The sequence below is a fragment of the Stegodyphus dumicola genome, chromosome 3 (genome assembly GCF_044657685.1).
Source record: "Stegodyphus dumicola isolate Sdum_Otavi_A_Nest chromosome 3, ASM4465768v1".
In the NCBI taxonomy this organism is placed as follows: domain Eukaryota; kingdom Metazoa; phylum Arthropoda; class Arachnida; order Araneae; family Eresidae; genus Stegodyphus; species Stegodyphus dumicola.
Window position 1 is genome coordinate 264,378,052 of NC_140770.1, and position 17,191 is coordinate 264,395,242.

General features: G+C 33.0%; 1 protein-coding gene across 1 annotated transcript in view; it reads right to left on the minus strand.

The window, feature by feature from the left end:
- Nucleotides 1–778: 778 nt before the first annotated feature.
- Nucleotides 779–17,191, minus strand: part of LOC118185000 (neprilysin-2-like) — a 74,339-nt gene continuing 57,926 nt past the window's right edge. Inside the window, exons 11-20 of the mRNA XM_035354769.2 lie at nucleotides 14,696–14,773; nucleotides 14,491–14,594; nucleotides 8,929–8,993; nucleotides 8,687–8,738; nucleotides 8,506–8,573; nucleotides 7,803–7,930; nucleotides 6,247–6,312; nucleotides 5,232–5,327; nucleotides 2,604–2,680; nucleotides 779–1,063 (exon numbers count right to left, since the gene is read on the minus strand). Coding sequence (XP_035210660.2) covers nucleotides 964–1,063; nucleotides 2,604–2,680; nucleotides 5,232–5,327; nucleotides 6,247–6,312; nucleotides 7,803–7,930; nucleotides 8,506–8,573; nucleotides 8,687–8,738; nucleotides 8,929–8,993; nucleotides 14,491–14,594; nucleotides 14,696–14,773 — 834 coding nt within the window. The 3' untranslated portion in view covers nucleotides 779–963. The remainder of the gene's footprint in view (nucleotides 1,064–2,603; nucleotides 2,681–5,231; nucleotides 5,328–6,246; nucleotides 6,313–7,802; nucleotides 7,931–8,505; nucleotides 8,574–8,686; nucleotides 8,739–8,928; nucleotides 8,994–14,490; nucleotides 14,595–14,695; nucleotides 14,774–17,191) is intronic.

The window sequence follows — 17,191 nt, forward strand, 5'->3', positions numbered from 1 at the left end:
AACCAGACCAGGCCTGGTTCATGCAAGAGGATGTTCGTACCCACCGTACTGGACGAATGCTTAGATGATAGAATTATTGCATTGAACTGTTTGACAGTTAAGGGAAAAGGAATTAACTGGCCTTAGTCACCTGATCTCACCCCCAGTAACTACTGTCTGTGAGACACACTGAAGGATATTGTTTACCGTAACAATCCTTTAACACGTGATGACTTGGAAGAGGCTATTTAAGAAGTGCTGTTTAAGCGAAATTTTCGGTAGGCAGTTTTAGAGCGTGTTATGTCTGCTTCAAGGCCACGTTGTTACATACTATAAATTTGTTTGTGTAGCATTGATTGCTTCTAGCCATTAAGCTTGTTTCCGCTGGCTTGTACGAATCACAGCCTTCCTGCGCGTTTGAATTATCCTGTGAGCCGTCAGGCTGGTTTAATTGCCTTTTATTTGAAGTTCAGCATTACTCATTTAAGTTAAGCCACAAGTGTTTGCTTATGTAAGCTCAAGTGGGTCCATCTGTGCAACTATATGTGATTGAATAAAAGATTCTTAACACACCTTTCTTCTGATTTTGTCTGTTGTCCTAAGACCTGAGGATCATTCCTCTTACAGTCTTTCTAGAGCTCGCTAATTTATGCTGCCTAAAAATACGGGATTCTAAAATTCTTAATGTTTTCAAATGCTTAAAATAGGAGTTTATTTATCATGTAATTATAAAGACTTACTGTTCTCGGATTCTCATTGTTAAATTTATAGTGAGAAATGTGAAAGAATTGGCATAAAATAGATTTAAACAGATTTTATTTAAATAAAAAGAATGAGTAGTAGCTATAAATTTGTCCACAACAGTTTTGAGCTAGTATTTTTAGCGCTTGTACACGAAGTTACAATGTGAACACCAAAGGTGACAAAGTAACCAATTGCGATAGTAAAACGTGTTATGGGATTCCAGTTTGTTCAATCCTCTATTTACCAAACTGTGCACTTGTCTTCTGGATTCATTGGAGAACCTAAAGTGCAGTGAAAGTCTTCCGCAAACTCTGGTAGATTAGACATTGGCCCATTCACTCTGAAAAAGAAGACATATTTTAAATGCTTTTAGGTAGAGTAAGATTTCAAATATTTTAATATAACAATTAATATAAATTTTGTATCACGGTAACAAACGTTATAGCGTTTACACGTTTAGCTCTTAATTAAACAAACTAATTAGATATCAATACAGTTTCTTCTAGAACTCTTATTTTGTTTTTTGAGTAATTTATTCAGTTGTTCAAAATAAATAGAATTATTCCATTTTGTTGGTTATTTTGGTAGGTAGAAAAAACCGACAGATGTGTAACGATCTTTGATACAGGGACAATTTGATATAATAGAAAAAGTAGACTTCTGCATTCTGCCAAATGGTGGTACCTCAAGAGACAACCAGAGATCCACTACCTATCCTCCAAAATCTCAGAAAAAGCTCGTTATGATAGCAGAAGTTCTATAGTCTTGGCAGTCATCAAGCTGGACGAGAGTGCTGAATTTAATGTCTTTGACGGAAGCTCTGTGACTGCTACGAGGTATAGAAGAGACTTTTGAGCATTACTCTTGGCTTTTCAAGGGCTCTCGGTTCATCTTTATAGATAGCTACTCTCATATACAGAAGACGCACAGAGGGCTAATCTGGTCGATGATTTTTTGGAAGCTCAGGGTATTAGCAGAGTGGATTGGCTATCCAGCTATTTAGAAATAAACTCTGTATAGCAAACCCGTGTCACTGTTAGGAAAAGACCTGCAACTTCGCCTCCTTACTCTCAGAACCGTTTAACGACTTGAAAACTGCATTGCTGCAACAGGTCTTATTGTCATAAATTGCCTCACCGCTAGTTAAAACAACGGTTTTATTTTAACCTCAGTTGTAAGCTATAGCTAAAATTTACCATTTCGTTAGAGTGGGAGGAATCATTATAGCGAATGTCGTTTGCAATCACATTAATGGGTAGATTTATCATGTTTACTAGAAAGCTAATTTCAGCAGTTTCTAAAAAAATATGATTTTGTGTGTGGTTTTCATGTGCGGAAATGAAGTGGGTTTTCTAATGGGAAGTTGTAGTGGAAACGTAATAGCTTCTAATACTCAGAACCATTTAACTAAAAGCTATAGTATCTGATTAATTGGTTATATAATTACAGATCAATGCAACTGAACGCATTGCTCACAACAGGATATTCTGAAACTTTCTGAAACATACAGTATAACATGATGTTAAATTATCAGATATGTAGAAGATATCTGAGATCATCTGAAAAAACTACAATCATCAACAACAAAAATTACTTTTTTATCACAAACGAAAAATTGGAAGGCTAGCTTCCAACTAAACATTTGAAATGATAAGGCATATTTTTAACATGTTCATATGAAAAGTGCAATATTTTCTGACGAAAACAGTTTTTTCTAATGTATTAAAAATGGAGATTCGGATAGTACAGATGGACAGATTAATTAAAATGGAGATTCGGATGATGGACAGATTTAAGTAATCCATCTTTACTCTCCGAATCTCCATTTTAATTAAAGATGGACAGATTATTAATTATTTTAATAAAAATTCAAAACTTACCTAAATTTTGATGGACTGTGCGTATCCGTAATAATGTACATGGACAGAATTTCTGGTCTTATTTTCTCACACCATGCCTGTAAAAGTTTATCGAATTTAACATTTTTATACTTCCGATATGTCATTTCTTACATAAATGACAACACCATACAAATATAGCATACTTAAATGGTTTGGATGTCTAATGTTCATAAATTATGTTAGGAATCTATGAAACTGACAAATCAAAATTTTTAAACTGAATGTATTTTTCGTATTAGATGAATTTCTTATCAGAATACTTGCAGTGTCTCAAATTGACTTGCAATGCTTTCATGCAATTATAAAAAAATAATATCAAAATTTTAAATGCATTAAATCTGAATTATAAAAATTCATTATATTTGACTATCGAAACACACTTTATTTACCAATATTAATCAGGACAGCTCCAAAAGAGTTTTACAGTCGTAGAAGATCTACAGTAAACACGCTGGAACAATCAGCGATACAGCCTTCACACTGTCAGGCAATAACGGTGGAGACAGCTTCACTGCAAAGCACTAGATTACAGCTTCCGACTCTGTTCGGTCGTTCTCGGAACTCCACGAGACTCTCTATGCTACAACTCACGATGCACTCGACGACACAAGAGCACAGCTCCAGACACTTCGGTTCAGTCGTTCTCGGAGCTCAACACGCTCTCTCGACGATGCACTAACCGCGATACACTAAGACACTCATTCGGTGTGTCGACGACCCACTGGCACTCGCTGCCTGGCTGTCAACTCGATCGACTCCGCACGTACTGACTAACTCGAGACTAACTATCTCGCACTCTCGACGAGCCGCACACTACTTGTCCTCTCGACGAGGCACTCCCTCGATACTAACTAACTCTCCGCGTACCAGCAGGGTTTATATAGCTTTTGGCTGGTGTTCGGGAACATTCTGGGCTAAACCGGTAAGAATTCGCTCCAGAAGGTTCTCCATCCGTCCATGGCATATCGCCAGTTTTGGCGTCAAATGTGGCCTAATGGGCGATTCCTTGCAAAATGTGACAGCCCTGCCTTATCTTGCCATTTTATGGCAACCATAAACCTGTTTTCCGGGGAAGCTATCTCATCGCGCCTGTACATTTCGTAACAATATTTTCTCCAAAAACTGAATATTCATCTCAAGAATGCGACGTAGAGTTAATGTACTTGCTATGTCTCTTTACTGTTATAGTTTTATTACTTGCTAATTAATTCCATAACCCACAATAATGTGTTATGTTATTGATCTGAAACTAGCTACTACACATAGTTCCTCTTTAAATTTGAAAGAGGAGTTATTATTTCTACCTTCGTGTCTGTAAAATCTGCATCTGAATTCACTTCTTGTTTTGCTTTTATTCACTTTTCATTTTCTTTCTTGTTTTGCTATTTTTGCTAAAGTTTTATGTTAATAAATATTTATTCATGATTTTACAACGTGTTTTCTTTAATTTTTATTTTAACTGGCATTGAGTTTATAAGTGTTTTATAATTTTATTTATTTTTAGAGTCGAAATGGGTTAGCTCTGGCTAAGGGAACACGATTTTTTAAACTTAAGATTTTCTATCTCCTAATACTATTCCTTCATTACTTTTCTTTTATAAAAAGTATATATTGTATTTTTCTAATTAATCGTTTTTGTCTGATATCGGCATTTATAGAGATAACTTCTTGTGTTAAAATGGTTACATTTATCTCAACATATAACACCAAAAACTCTTCATTCGAGATCAGTAGAGCCAATTACAAAACTCGTGCTCTGTTAGTTAGACGGTACTTTCACGAACTTTCTGTTATCCATAGATATAAAAGAAAATGGTTTTAGGTAAATTTGAGAAAACTTAATATTGACTTCCGAAATAATCAGTAGAAGTGCTAGTTTGAACAATACATTTCTACAGCCGAAAGAAAGTTAAAGGTAATTAATTCCTTCTAATAGATGGTCCTTTCTCAAAATTCGAAATCCCTGCCTCTTTCTCCTAAATACTTAAAATATCATTTTGTAATAAATATATAAAAACAGATACATATTATTTTCTAACTACATTAAGCGGATAGAATTTGCAGTTATTATTATTTCATATGAAGAATACATATATATTTCTTGCTCTACAATCTCAGTTATGAAATAATAAATCAAAAGTATATTTATTATGCTTCCGGTCAGCATCATCAATGATTTTGCTTCCTATAGTGTCTTGGCTGTGATCAAAAGAATTATGGTTCCATACCAGGAAAGTAAAAGTTTTATATACATTATGTTTCTATCGGTTGAGATATGTCAGCTTCTTCGACAAATGAAAATTTAAAAATCTGATAAGTTAAATAAGAAAACAGCTTCTATTCAGTGATCAAAACACTTACGCGCATGAAGTCAATCTATAGCCAAAGCTAAATTTTGGATCATTTTGCATCATCTAATTCATGTTTCAGATTACAAAATTGTTATAATAGATGATTATGATTATATAAATTTCTTGTTTTGAAAGAAAACGAATCTTTAAACATATTTATATTAGTACAATAGATCATGTTCAGCGAAATTTTTGCTTGTGACTTATTCACTATGAAGTAACTGTGTATACATTGACGCTACATGCATAAACATACGTTAGCTGCACTGATCCAGAACAATTGGTTTTGCGTATACTTCAATCCTGGTAGCTTTAGCTCTATTCCATTGTGTCTTACCCATTTTTGGTATGCCTGTAAATATTAAGGAACAGAACAATCATATAAATAATTGCATTTCTAAAATAAAAACAAAAATTAATTTAAATACATCAACTGAAGATGATACAAATAGTGTACCCTGTAACAAATCATAATAAAAATAAGTATGGTTTTATTTACAATGTTTCTTGAAGCTAAGTGAGTTTTGGCAAGATTTGCAAAAAATTTAAATGAATAGTGTTTAAGCTTAGATTGCTTTCTGGCTGACGTTCTCTCGGGCTAATAATGAAAATGTTTTACTCCTTTACTTAGTCTTGTCACTTGTCGCCTGCGCGCTTTCAAACCGTTGAGTCTGGTAATAAAAAACTCATTAAAATTTTACAAAATATGAAGCATAAAATTCGAAATGCAAAATTCGGGCTTCCAGAAGTACAGCTTCGGGTGGAGGACTGCGCGTTATTCGAAACTGGATGGCTCTAGGTACCGTCGTGTCTTCACAATGCGACTAATATAAATACATGCAGATTCTTCACTAATTCAAATTTCTTTAAGAATAATACAGGGCGATAATGTTTGGTGACAAGTGGTACAGCAATTTATAGTGATTGAGTACAAAATCCCGCGTAGGGACAAATAGCCCATTTGGGCTAACGCCTTCTTAGGCTAATAATGAGTGACATTCGGTTGCAAGCATTAGAAGGCTTGAATTTCTCTGTCTTTAACACCATTAGGCCATATTAGGTTGCTAAATACGTTAATTTAATGGTGTTTACCTTAGTCACGTTAATATGCGAAGTTACTCCTTTATAAGCAATGAGCCCTGGAATGATTTGCATAATTTATTGGCGAAAATAGTTAGCCTGAAAACTTGATTACTTTCTGCTAAGTTTAACTTTCTGCTAAGTTACTACTAAGTTTTATTTTCTTTTTAAAATCGATATATATTTCTTACCATATAAGCTTCTTTCAGTCCTCCATTATCGGCTATATTTTCTCCTTGTGTGTTAATGCCATTTAGCTACGAAAGATATTGATAAATTGAATATGAGTCGAAGACTATATTATATACATACACATATGTATTCAAAAGTTTCTAACACACTGTGTGATTTGAGAATCAATAAACATTTAAAAAAGAATTGCATTTCTGTGAATTTATAATTCATGGCAATATAGAAACATAAAATTTTTGATTTATTATAAAATTTTGGCGCATTTATTAAGTTACTGTTCTAACCATTGTTAAATGTTAGGTATAAAAAGAATTGTAAAAGCTGTAGCCGGATGTTTCATTATTTGATGAATAATTTTGGCAACAGGCTGCTTCAGATAAACGGCAAGTGCTTTGCGTTTTTGTCAATTTAGTGTAGGGTTTAATGTTGTAAATTTGAAGTTGCTGAAGCCCTATGGAAAGCTCTCATAAAAGGCTTTTAAAAACATATAAATAATGTAATCGTAAAAAGTAAATAAAGAATAAAGAGATAAAGAAAAAAATAGTTAAATTACATTAATAATAAAATACTGAAGCTCATCTTATTTGAGATTCTGATGAGAATTAAAAGTTTACTCAAAAACTGAGAAATATGGGCTAAGTCTGACTTTAAGTCCTGATTAGTTGATATAAGGGAAAATAAAAGAGCACTGATTAGCAAAATATTTGAGAAAGCTGCCGCTTTGAATAATCTCTTACAGAGCGGAAAATTAGCTCTTGAAATTACAGTTGAAGAAGAATTCTATCGTGTATTTACGTGATCAATACATAGAAAATTAAAATCTTAATGAAGCTCTATGATGAGCTAATAAAATGGTTCACTCATATTTTTTGCAATTAGTTATCCGTAATTTGTGCCTGCTGATTGCATTAATTGAAATATGTATAAAAATATTTAGAGGCTTTTAAACTATTATAAATATTATTTAATAAATATTTCATCACTTACAGATACCTAACCAAAGGCAAAATTGAGGATAACTACAAATTTAAAAATCTTACGAAAGATTATCTGTCTTGCTTGCACGTATTCAAATAACCTAGGTCACGAATTCAATAGTCGACAAAAAGCCTATTTTATTATTTTCGCAGAAACCTGGATGGAATACCTTATAAATAAGTAAAATTACCTTCTTTAATTTCAAAAGAGTTCATTTGCTAAACGTCGTGAGGCAACGGAAGTTAATTAAATGATAATTTTCTGCACAAAAATTATTTTATGGTATTATTAGCATTAAAATGACTCTTTAATTTGTCATAAACAAATATTATTTTCGATTCACAGAAGAATGCATTATATCATGTCTAACACATTAAAAATATGATAGATTTCATTAACATTAAGATTTCATTACAAAAGAAACAGCAAGATATTTCTTAACTGAAAGGAGTAAGCGTGTTTTGGGATATAGTTAGCATTTGCATTAATGCATAAACAAATGTATATAGAGTAAACAGGCATGTAAAAAGACAGAAAGAAATGAAGAAACAAGAAAGTTTTTTAAAATTTATCTTACCTTCATACCATTTTCAGCAGTATAATTACCGTATTGTTCTATGATACACTGGGCTTTCTTTCTGAAAAGCTTATCTGTACTCTGGTCCCACCAATTCACGTTATTACCATCTTTATCAAATTGCCGACCTATAAATTTATTAGTGTTACATATGATGCTGGAAAGACCTTTCATTTTTCTACTTAATAAATAATCTTAAATATTTTATCCATCTTCTAAAACATAATAATAATTTCATATTGTATCGAAGTATCTGTTTGATTCTTAAAATATATAAAATTTTGCTAGACGTAACACGCATATAAAAATGTCCTCGATAAATGATAAATATAAAAGAATTTGAAGGAAATGTTGGATAGAATACCTCTTATAATTGGTAGAATATAAAATTAAATTTCAAAGAATCTCAGGTGTATATAAATGAAAACAAATATTGCTGAAAAGTGTTGATACTTATGAAATAACTTCAAAAGAAGGCCTGTGTCACATGTATGTCCAATCTAATTAATGTACCTTGATTTTAATCTTGCTTTGAGTTTAATTACCTTTATTAGAAGTAATTTGCGCTACCTTTGTTTATAAATTTTAAGTTTTACTTTTTTTAGTTTTTTTTTGCTAAGCAGTTCTATGCAAATTATTTTACTGCTTTTGTATATTGCAACATTTCGCTACTTATTTATTTTAGTACAAATAAATACGTCACCTGTATCGTCGAATCCATGAGTAATTTCATGACCAATCACAAAACCAATGGCTCCAAAGTTCAGGTAACTGCAGACAAACATGCCAATAAGAAACATATTTTGTAAGCATTTTAGAAATAACCAATAAGCAAGTATTAGTGAGTACGTATAAACAAGTACTTGAGTCATATCTAAACTTACTTTGGTCGCTCCTTGTTGAATAAGGGATGTTGTAAAATTCCAGCAGGAAGTACTAAAAAAAAGTACTATGAATTTCAGTATTTGTAAGAAGCTTGTAGAAGTTTCATACAAATAAGCAAATGGATTTTTTTTCAAAGGCTATTTCTTTTTATATCTCTGTGCATGTATACATATATATAATATAAATTCACTAGTTTGATAGAATTGTAAATGTATATCAATTAAAATAAAAGTAAGTTTACCAATGATATTCTCCAATGGACTATAAAAAGCGTTTACAATCGCAACACTTGCGTGATCCCTCCAGCTGAAATGAACATATATTAATATTAAACAAAATTTTTGCTAGTAAAACAAAAGACTTCGCATGTGATAACTTTTCTTTTTACTTCATTTTCAAAATTCCACTTTTAATAAAAGCCTAGCAAACAAATAAGAACAGAAGAAGAATTACGTCCGTGAACATGATCCTCTTCCATCTAAATTTTTATTAATTTAAACTTAATTATTGAATTCATAACACGCATCCTTCCTTTTTTGAAAAGTCCCGCAGACGGGCCGGCTGCATGGGGGTTCTCGTGATTTTACCCACGTGTAACGTGTATACGAGCCAGTTTTCCTAAGAAGGCATCCCTCCCCTTAGGCAGATAGCCCTCGAGGTTTTGCCGTAAATATAATGAATGGTTTATCATCAATTTCGCCTAATTTTGCCTATTATCGATTTCGTCTACATAATTATGTAGAACTTTAAAGCAACTCTCTCAAAAATGAAAGATAAACCCAGAATAAACTTACAAGCAACATTTGTATTACTTAAATATCTCTTTCAAGGCAGCGCGACTAGCCTCGGGGTATTATGTATAATTGTTGACTTGAATATGACTTTATGTATAATTGCTGACTTCAGCTCTTATCCAACCGCTGGGTCTTATTCATTCATTTATTTATTTTAACCTTCACTTACGTACTTCAGCACTTTCAATGTTACTTTAGTTTGATCGAAAACTTATGAATTTAAAAAAAGTAATGTATTATACAAATTTCCCTCTAAATTTAATTTTAATACATATGATAAAATTCGTTTGCATTTGATTCAGCATAAAACTTAAAAAAAAAAATACTAACACCAAACACATTGAATAAATTATGGTTTATAAAATTTGAATTGTTAACCTTACTATGTCTTTACGAAACTTAAGAACGCAGCGAAGGAAAAGGTGAGTCTCCTAAATGTTACTGGAAATTGTAATGTGCCTAGTTTATGGTAGCGCTGTGTATACAATTTAATGATAATACATTTTTACCTCAAATTTTTTAAAAAATATTATTAAAATTAAATTGATAATTAGAATTAATTAAAATATTGGAATTAATTAAGAATTAATCAAAAATATAAATTATTATAAGACATCATTTTTTAAATGTAGGCAGCCCTAATAAGTGTGTTTTGAATGTTACGGAAAAATACATCATATTAAAACCACGAAAAATTATTTTTATATAAAAGAAAGAAAATTTCTTCTTTGCTTCCTAACAACTTTTAAAAAATTTTCACATACAAACTTAAAGAAAACCCTTCTTTTAAGTTACACCCTTTGGCTTGCGATAACTTTGCTAGAACATTTACATTCCGAAAATGGAGAAATCTATTCGTTTCTTATATAAATATTTGCAAGGCGATCACAATACGTTCTTAATTTTAATTAGAGATGATAGTCTCTAGACTAACTTGGTTTCTGGAGCGTAACAGTTTTTGTCTCCTGAACAAACTGGATTCAGACAATATAATTTCACTTGTCATTTATGAATATAACAGGTGTGTTATGTTAGTCACGACATTAAGGATTCTTTAGACAAACGTTTGTCTGTCTTGACAACATTTATAGACTTTGAATCGGCTTATGATAAAATATGGAGACTACATACTATTCCCAGGTTCAGTAATTTCAGGTTATCACAGCTTTTCTTCTGCTGTTACATATGGCTGGGACATTTGTAGATTTAAACAGACTGAAATTGCTTCCCGCGGGGAACAGTCATCAGCCCAATTCTTTTTAGTTTTATTTGTTAATGATTTACCGAAAACTCTGGCACCGTAGCTGGATTCTGGCCTTTTTGCTATGTGAAGTAGTGTTTCTAAAAAGAAGCAGGCTGGTTTAAATGAGACTTTTAGTAATAATGCTCTGAAAGAACTGGAATTTTGGTAACTAAAAGAGATATGAGATGAAATCAGGATAAGCGCACTGCCAGTTCTTCTCTCTGACAAACAGCGTTTTATCCCGAATTTGACATATAAGGATGTAGATTTTCAACATAATGATTCTACTAATATTTGGGTTGCATTCTCGATCCACGCTTAAATTGGAGGAAAAATGCGGGACATTTGAAAAGTAAAATCGTGAGAAAACTCTCTGTCTTAAAACGTCTGGTTGGTTCAAGGTGGGGCTGTGACAGAGAGACGCTGATGACTAATTACAAATTGTACGCTCAACCGATTATTGGTTATTGCAGAGAAGTCTTCATCACGGCTCCGGAGAATGTGGCCCAGATCCTTGAGGTCTTCCAGAACCAAACGTTACGCATAACTGTTGGGGGAGTGAGATCTACTCGTATTCTTGCAATGCAACCGGCTTGGAACGTGTTCATGATTTTATTACAAAAAAAGCGATCCTATTATACCAGAAGCTTATGCGTTTGCCCGACAACTCTTTTTGGAGGAACTATAACAATGAAATTTCTAGAACGCCCATTGGTTTTATAAAGGGTGTTCAGAGAGAATCTGATGCTTTAGAATTGAGCCGAGATTATCCAGTTTAACCTCATCCCCCTTGTCCTTTGGACGTTTTGACTGTGAATATAAATCTTGATATTATACAAAGAGTTATTAAAAACGAAATGAGCGGTTCACAATTAACATCTTTTGCAAAGGAGATTATCGGGATTCACTATCCTTAAAATGAGTGAATGCGTATCTACACTGACGGCTGTATGTGAGAGAGCACATGATGCTGGAGCTGGTGATCACAACGAGTTGTTTAGCTTCTACTTGCCTATTAGCCCTCTTACTACTGCCTGTGATGGTGAAATTGAAGCTGTGGCTGTTCGACAACTTTCGATCCGTAGTCACTCTTTTGTAAAGGCAGTCATATTGTCAGCTTCCAAAAGTGTGCTCAGTAATCAAATAGTTCGCAAGGGTTCTTATACTTTAGGCCTTCGCTTAAGACACTGACACAAAGAATTTCTTTCCAACGGATTCCAGCCCACTGTGGAATTATGGACAATGAAATAGATGATACATTTGCTAAAAATATTAAAGCAACTCATTAATCGACCGCTTTCTTTTCATACAACTAAATTGTCTGTTAAACTGACTCTTAAGATTATAATGTTCCTCGCTACTTTGGCTATAATGAAGTGACGAGGAACATAATGAAATAAGTAGCGACTTATCGCTGAGTTCAACTAGACAGCGTAGACACGAGAAGGGTTAAAATACCATTTTATTCACTGACAAAAATGATAACAGATGGCCCCTTCTCGAGCTTACAGGAAAGCCTCACTCGGCTTTTAAATCAGGGTAAGAAAATAAGAAATTAAACTAATACAAATTAAAATAGACTTAGCCGAAGCTAGACCGTGGTTGGCTTTTAATTTAAACTAGCCAGCGATTATCAACATGCGCTTACAGTACGGCTGAGCGTAACAGATTATAGAATGAAATAGCCAGAACACAAACAGGCGCTGCTAAGGATTCCTAAGCACTGTTTCTCTGGAAGTAAGTAGAACTTCCTATAAATACCACCCCTAACTTATTTGTAATCATCACGATTTTGAAACCTCATTCTGGTAGGGAGTTCTAAGTGGGAAACAAGAATAATAGTAAAGGGTTTCAAAATTAAAAATAACTGTTATAAAATTATAATACACCTTGCAAGATAATTCCTAAACAGGATATGCTTCAACGTGCTATGTATGAGAAATGGAGGATTCTGGAGAAAGACAGAACCATTCCCAGTTTTCCAAAAAAAGACAGCGATGGCTCTTTTCAGACGTTTGACTGGATGTGACTGCTTGCGAGACCAATCCTACAGAATTGGAGTGGTGGATTCCTCAAACTGTGTTTTATATGACTTTAATCAGGCTATGATTTTTTGACATTTGAATAATAGTATTGCATATTCTCGGTATAAGGACATTGTTAAAAAGTACCGCGAATTAATGGCCTTAGGGGCTCATACTATTTGGCATTTGCTTTTTTAAAAAAGTTTTAATTATTTCCCTTAAATTTAAATGTGTTCATATGACTTTCACTTTGTTCTCATTTAAGCAAAACAACTACCCATTTTGAATACGAAAAGCCAATATGATGATTTATTGAAGAAACTGGTGCATGTGTACGTATTAATATGTTTACCAGTGCTCTATTCGTCCAGGTGCTTTATGCAGTGTACCTCACATCATGATATGATTGGCAGAGCGCAATCAACACGATAAGTCAGTCGATTTTTGTTGAACAGTTTTTGAGATCACGGTGTTTTCAAGTCGTCAGAATCCAGCTTTAAAACGTTCATACTAATCTATATGTGTTTTCGGCCAGATCTGTCCCACACCTTAGACGCATTCAGATGACACCTTTAACACTAGATATATGCAAGACCATACCTATACTGCAGCAATTGGCAAACGACCTTTCTCACAGGACACTTTTAGTCGACTAGTGTCTTCATCCACAAGGTATTCAGCTAATGGATTGATCAAATTGATTGTTAGATCCTAAACGGATACAGTACTACATTAGCTGAGATAGCGGTTATGATGAGTGGTCTTAGTGGAAACGCTTGAATTATGCAATAAATATTGACCAACAGCATGGACTTTATGAGTGAATTCACGTTAAACTAGGATATTTCATATTAAAGCTATTCTTATCATTTTGTTTGGGAAAGACACCTTTCTCCATCTTGTTAATCACACATGTTATGATTACTTTTATTTATATTTTCCTTAGGAGAACTTGATGCAAACTTTTAACATGCAAATATGGTTCTGTATTTCTGATAATTTTCCTTTTTCTTTCTGTTTGCTTTAATATTTGTAAACTGAAGAGTATATAACGGAAAAGTCCATGAAATTTAAGGAGATGTGAACGTAGTTAATGCTTAGCGACGGATAAGATTTCCTATGTTAAAAATGAATATTTTCTTTTTCTCATTAATCATTGCAGATATTCAATAACTTCTCGGTGTTATAGTCGAATAGTTTTGCTTACATTTTGCTATTTTCGAGATATAGAACAGACATAGCAATAAATTCTTAAACTATATGGATGTTAGTTACTGTTAGACATGACAAGATTCTTCTCTTTTTTACAGAGCAAAATAAGTGAATACTACTATGGAAAAGCTCTCAGGGAAATCAAATTAAGAACCATATTCTTTTCAATGCAATATTCTGTATGTGTACGTAGCACAAAATGAAATGATGTAAAATGATTAAATAAGCAGAATTTCACTTTTAACTCCAGCAGAACAAATTAGCGTATTTACTCGCGAAATAGTCGCCCCCCCCCGTTTTGAAGCAGAAAAATCGTTTAAAGTGTACAATATTGCTTAGTAGATTTCCCCGCATAATAATCGCACCTAGACTTTCACAATAAAAAATTGACCAAAAAAAAAAAAAAAGCCACATTACGCGAGTAAGCACGGTACGCTGTGATTTTTCATCCATAAACGCAGAATTAGTTAAGGAAACTTTGCTTTAGTTAATCGGTGGGAAAGGAAATGAAAGCTTTGAATATTACTTACTCTCCTTTCATGTTAGGTTTCCGAAGTTCAGAGAAAACGAAATCAGTTTCCCATCTCCTTATTTTCTTTGAGTTATTATAGTAACTTTCATTAGTAATTTTAAGCTGTAAAATAATTAAATTATGTTTTAAAAGGTTTCAGTAAGTCTTTGAATTTTATAAATGAAAATTTTGGACAAATTGTTAATAAATATTAAGGTACTTACATTTTCGTACAAGTTAGATAGATATGAATTCTTCAAAAGCTCTGGTGGATACCCAATATACGGCTTCATTGCAAAGGCCTATGAAACAAATATTTAAAAACAAAAGTATACCAAGTGCTACAAATTGAAATATAAATAGAATTTCTACGTATTGTTACGGTTGGTTGTAATATTTTGTTATTTAACAAATAACTATATTTATTATTGCAATGGCAATGCCATATTTGTATGATGTAATCGTTGCTCAGCAACATAAGAAATTGCTTAAAATGATAATTCTGAAGTTTTACCAGCTAGGAGATGCATAAAAAATTTGTAACTAAAAGTCTGTATTTAAATTATCTAGCTCCGTAAATTAAAAATAAAATTTATGTTTTACTAAGAAGATTATTTGTTATTTTGTCAATTACTGCAAAATACATTACACCGCCATTATCGTTTTCCCATTTGGTTCTGAATAAAGTCCGATTGAAAAAAACGATATTCATTTCCACAACCATAATTATGAATTAAGGTTTAACTACAATTAACGGTAAAAATTTAATTCGCGGCATGCATCATTCGTCCCGCATATATTGTTCGGAGAAAAGATTTAAATACTGTGTTTGTTATTTGGATTATTTTCTCTTTCGAATGCAAATCTGAAACAGAATAATCTAAATAACTTTAAGCATATAATTCTCATTTCGGAAAACATATTATTAGCTTCTTTACTATATATATATATATGTGGGTTCTTTAGTTTCGAAATCACGATTCATATTCAAAAAAACACATTTAATAAGACATTAATACATCTATAATATAGTTCATCTATTAATACAACATCTATAACATCGTTTATCTATTACCACGACATCTATAACATCTTATATCTATTAACATGACAACTGTAACGTCTTACATCTATTAATACAACATCTATATCATCTTGCATCTCCTCTCAAAAAACAAAGTGGCAAGAGTTCTATCAATTTCACTCGTACAGTCAACAGCTAAAATTGAAACAGCGCGCGAGGAAAAATATTAAGGTATGGATTTAAAATCCCGCATTCGGCCTTCCTGCTATGCGTCGACCCCGACGACATTATGCTACTCTTGACAACATAAATCATTGGTCATCTTACATCTTCGTTGTCTTCAGTAAAAGAACCATAATCAAGAATAAGCCGAAACATGAAAAGAAATATAAAAGGAAAGGGGAAGATTGTGTGCTAAGGAAAAAATTGAAAGGAAACATCTTAATTATCCTTCATTTTTGCAACAATAACATCGTCAACATTACCTGCTATTAATATTTTAAGTTCAGATTTAGCCTCCAAAGCGGTAGGAGGCGTTATTTGATTTCGAGATGACATGGAACACTTTATCATCCATCAGATATTCGTAAAAGTGATGCATGCGGAGGAGACAGTGTCTGTGTTTGGGCTGTATCTCTTTCGGTGGACGCAAAAACCTCCATGTCTTTCCAGGGGGAACCGTGAATGCGCAGGCCTGTAGAGATGACATCCTTGATGCTTATGTGTGCCCTTATGCCCCCGTGCAATCGGTGATGATTTCCCGCTACAGGACAACAACTTTAGACCGCGTAAGGCTCGCATCGCGGATGATTATCTTCAGCAGCAGAAAATTTAACGCCTAGAGTGGCCAGCACGATCATTGCACCTGAATGCTATTGAGCTTGTTTGGGATGCTTTAAAAGACGCATAGCTGCTCTCAATCCACCCTTTCAGACCCTTGCCATACTTGCAACAGCTTTGCAACACCAATGGCTCTTACTTCTTACGAAACTGATAGATAGTATAATTGACAGCATCACACACCACTCCATGTGCTGTATGGCTGCTAGCGAGAGACCAAACTCCATACTGATGGTAATTTTCTATACCAGATGCATCAGATTTTTTTCATTTTATATGTTTGCTAATTATTATAACGTCTTAATCGTCTGGCAATTTCTTTTCATGTAATTTTATACTTTACTATATGTTGTATGTTATGGTTCAGTTCATTAAATTCTACATGTAACTTTTTGAGTAATTGTCATTTTTGTGACTTTTCCTTAGACTTAAATAGCTCATTTTAAAAGTACGCTTTTTTTTGTATTGTTATCTTAAATTTCTGAAGGATTATCCGTAAACTATTAGGTCTGTCGTAACCCGTCAGTTTTAAATTATTTCATGAATCAAATTAGCACAGTTATCATGATCAACCTGCAGTGTCCTTTTAATCTTATGACTTTTATGATTTTATAAATTAACATTTTATTGGCCATTTTTAAACTTTTCGAAAATTTTATTACACTGTAATTTTAAGTTTTCAGACTTAAATTACTTCCTTTTTTTTCAGTAAAAAAGTTGAAGTAAATTTACTTAGTTTATTACTGTTGGCTTTCGGCGGTGAGTTTCCAGTTTGGACGTACAAGAAGTATGTGAGAGGAAATAAAGATAAAAATAGACAAGATACAGTGTCGAGCTTTACCGAAATTTACGAAGC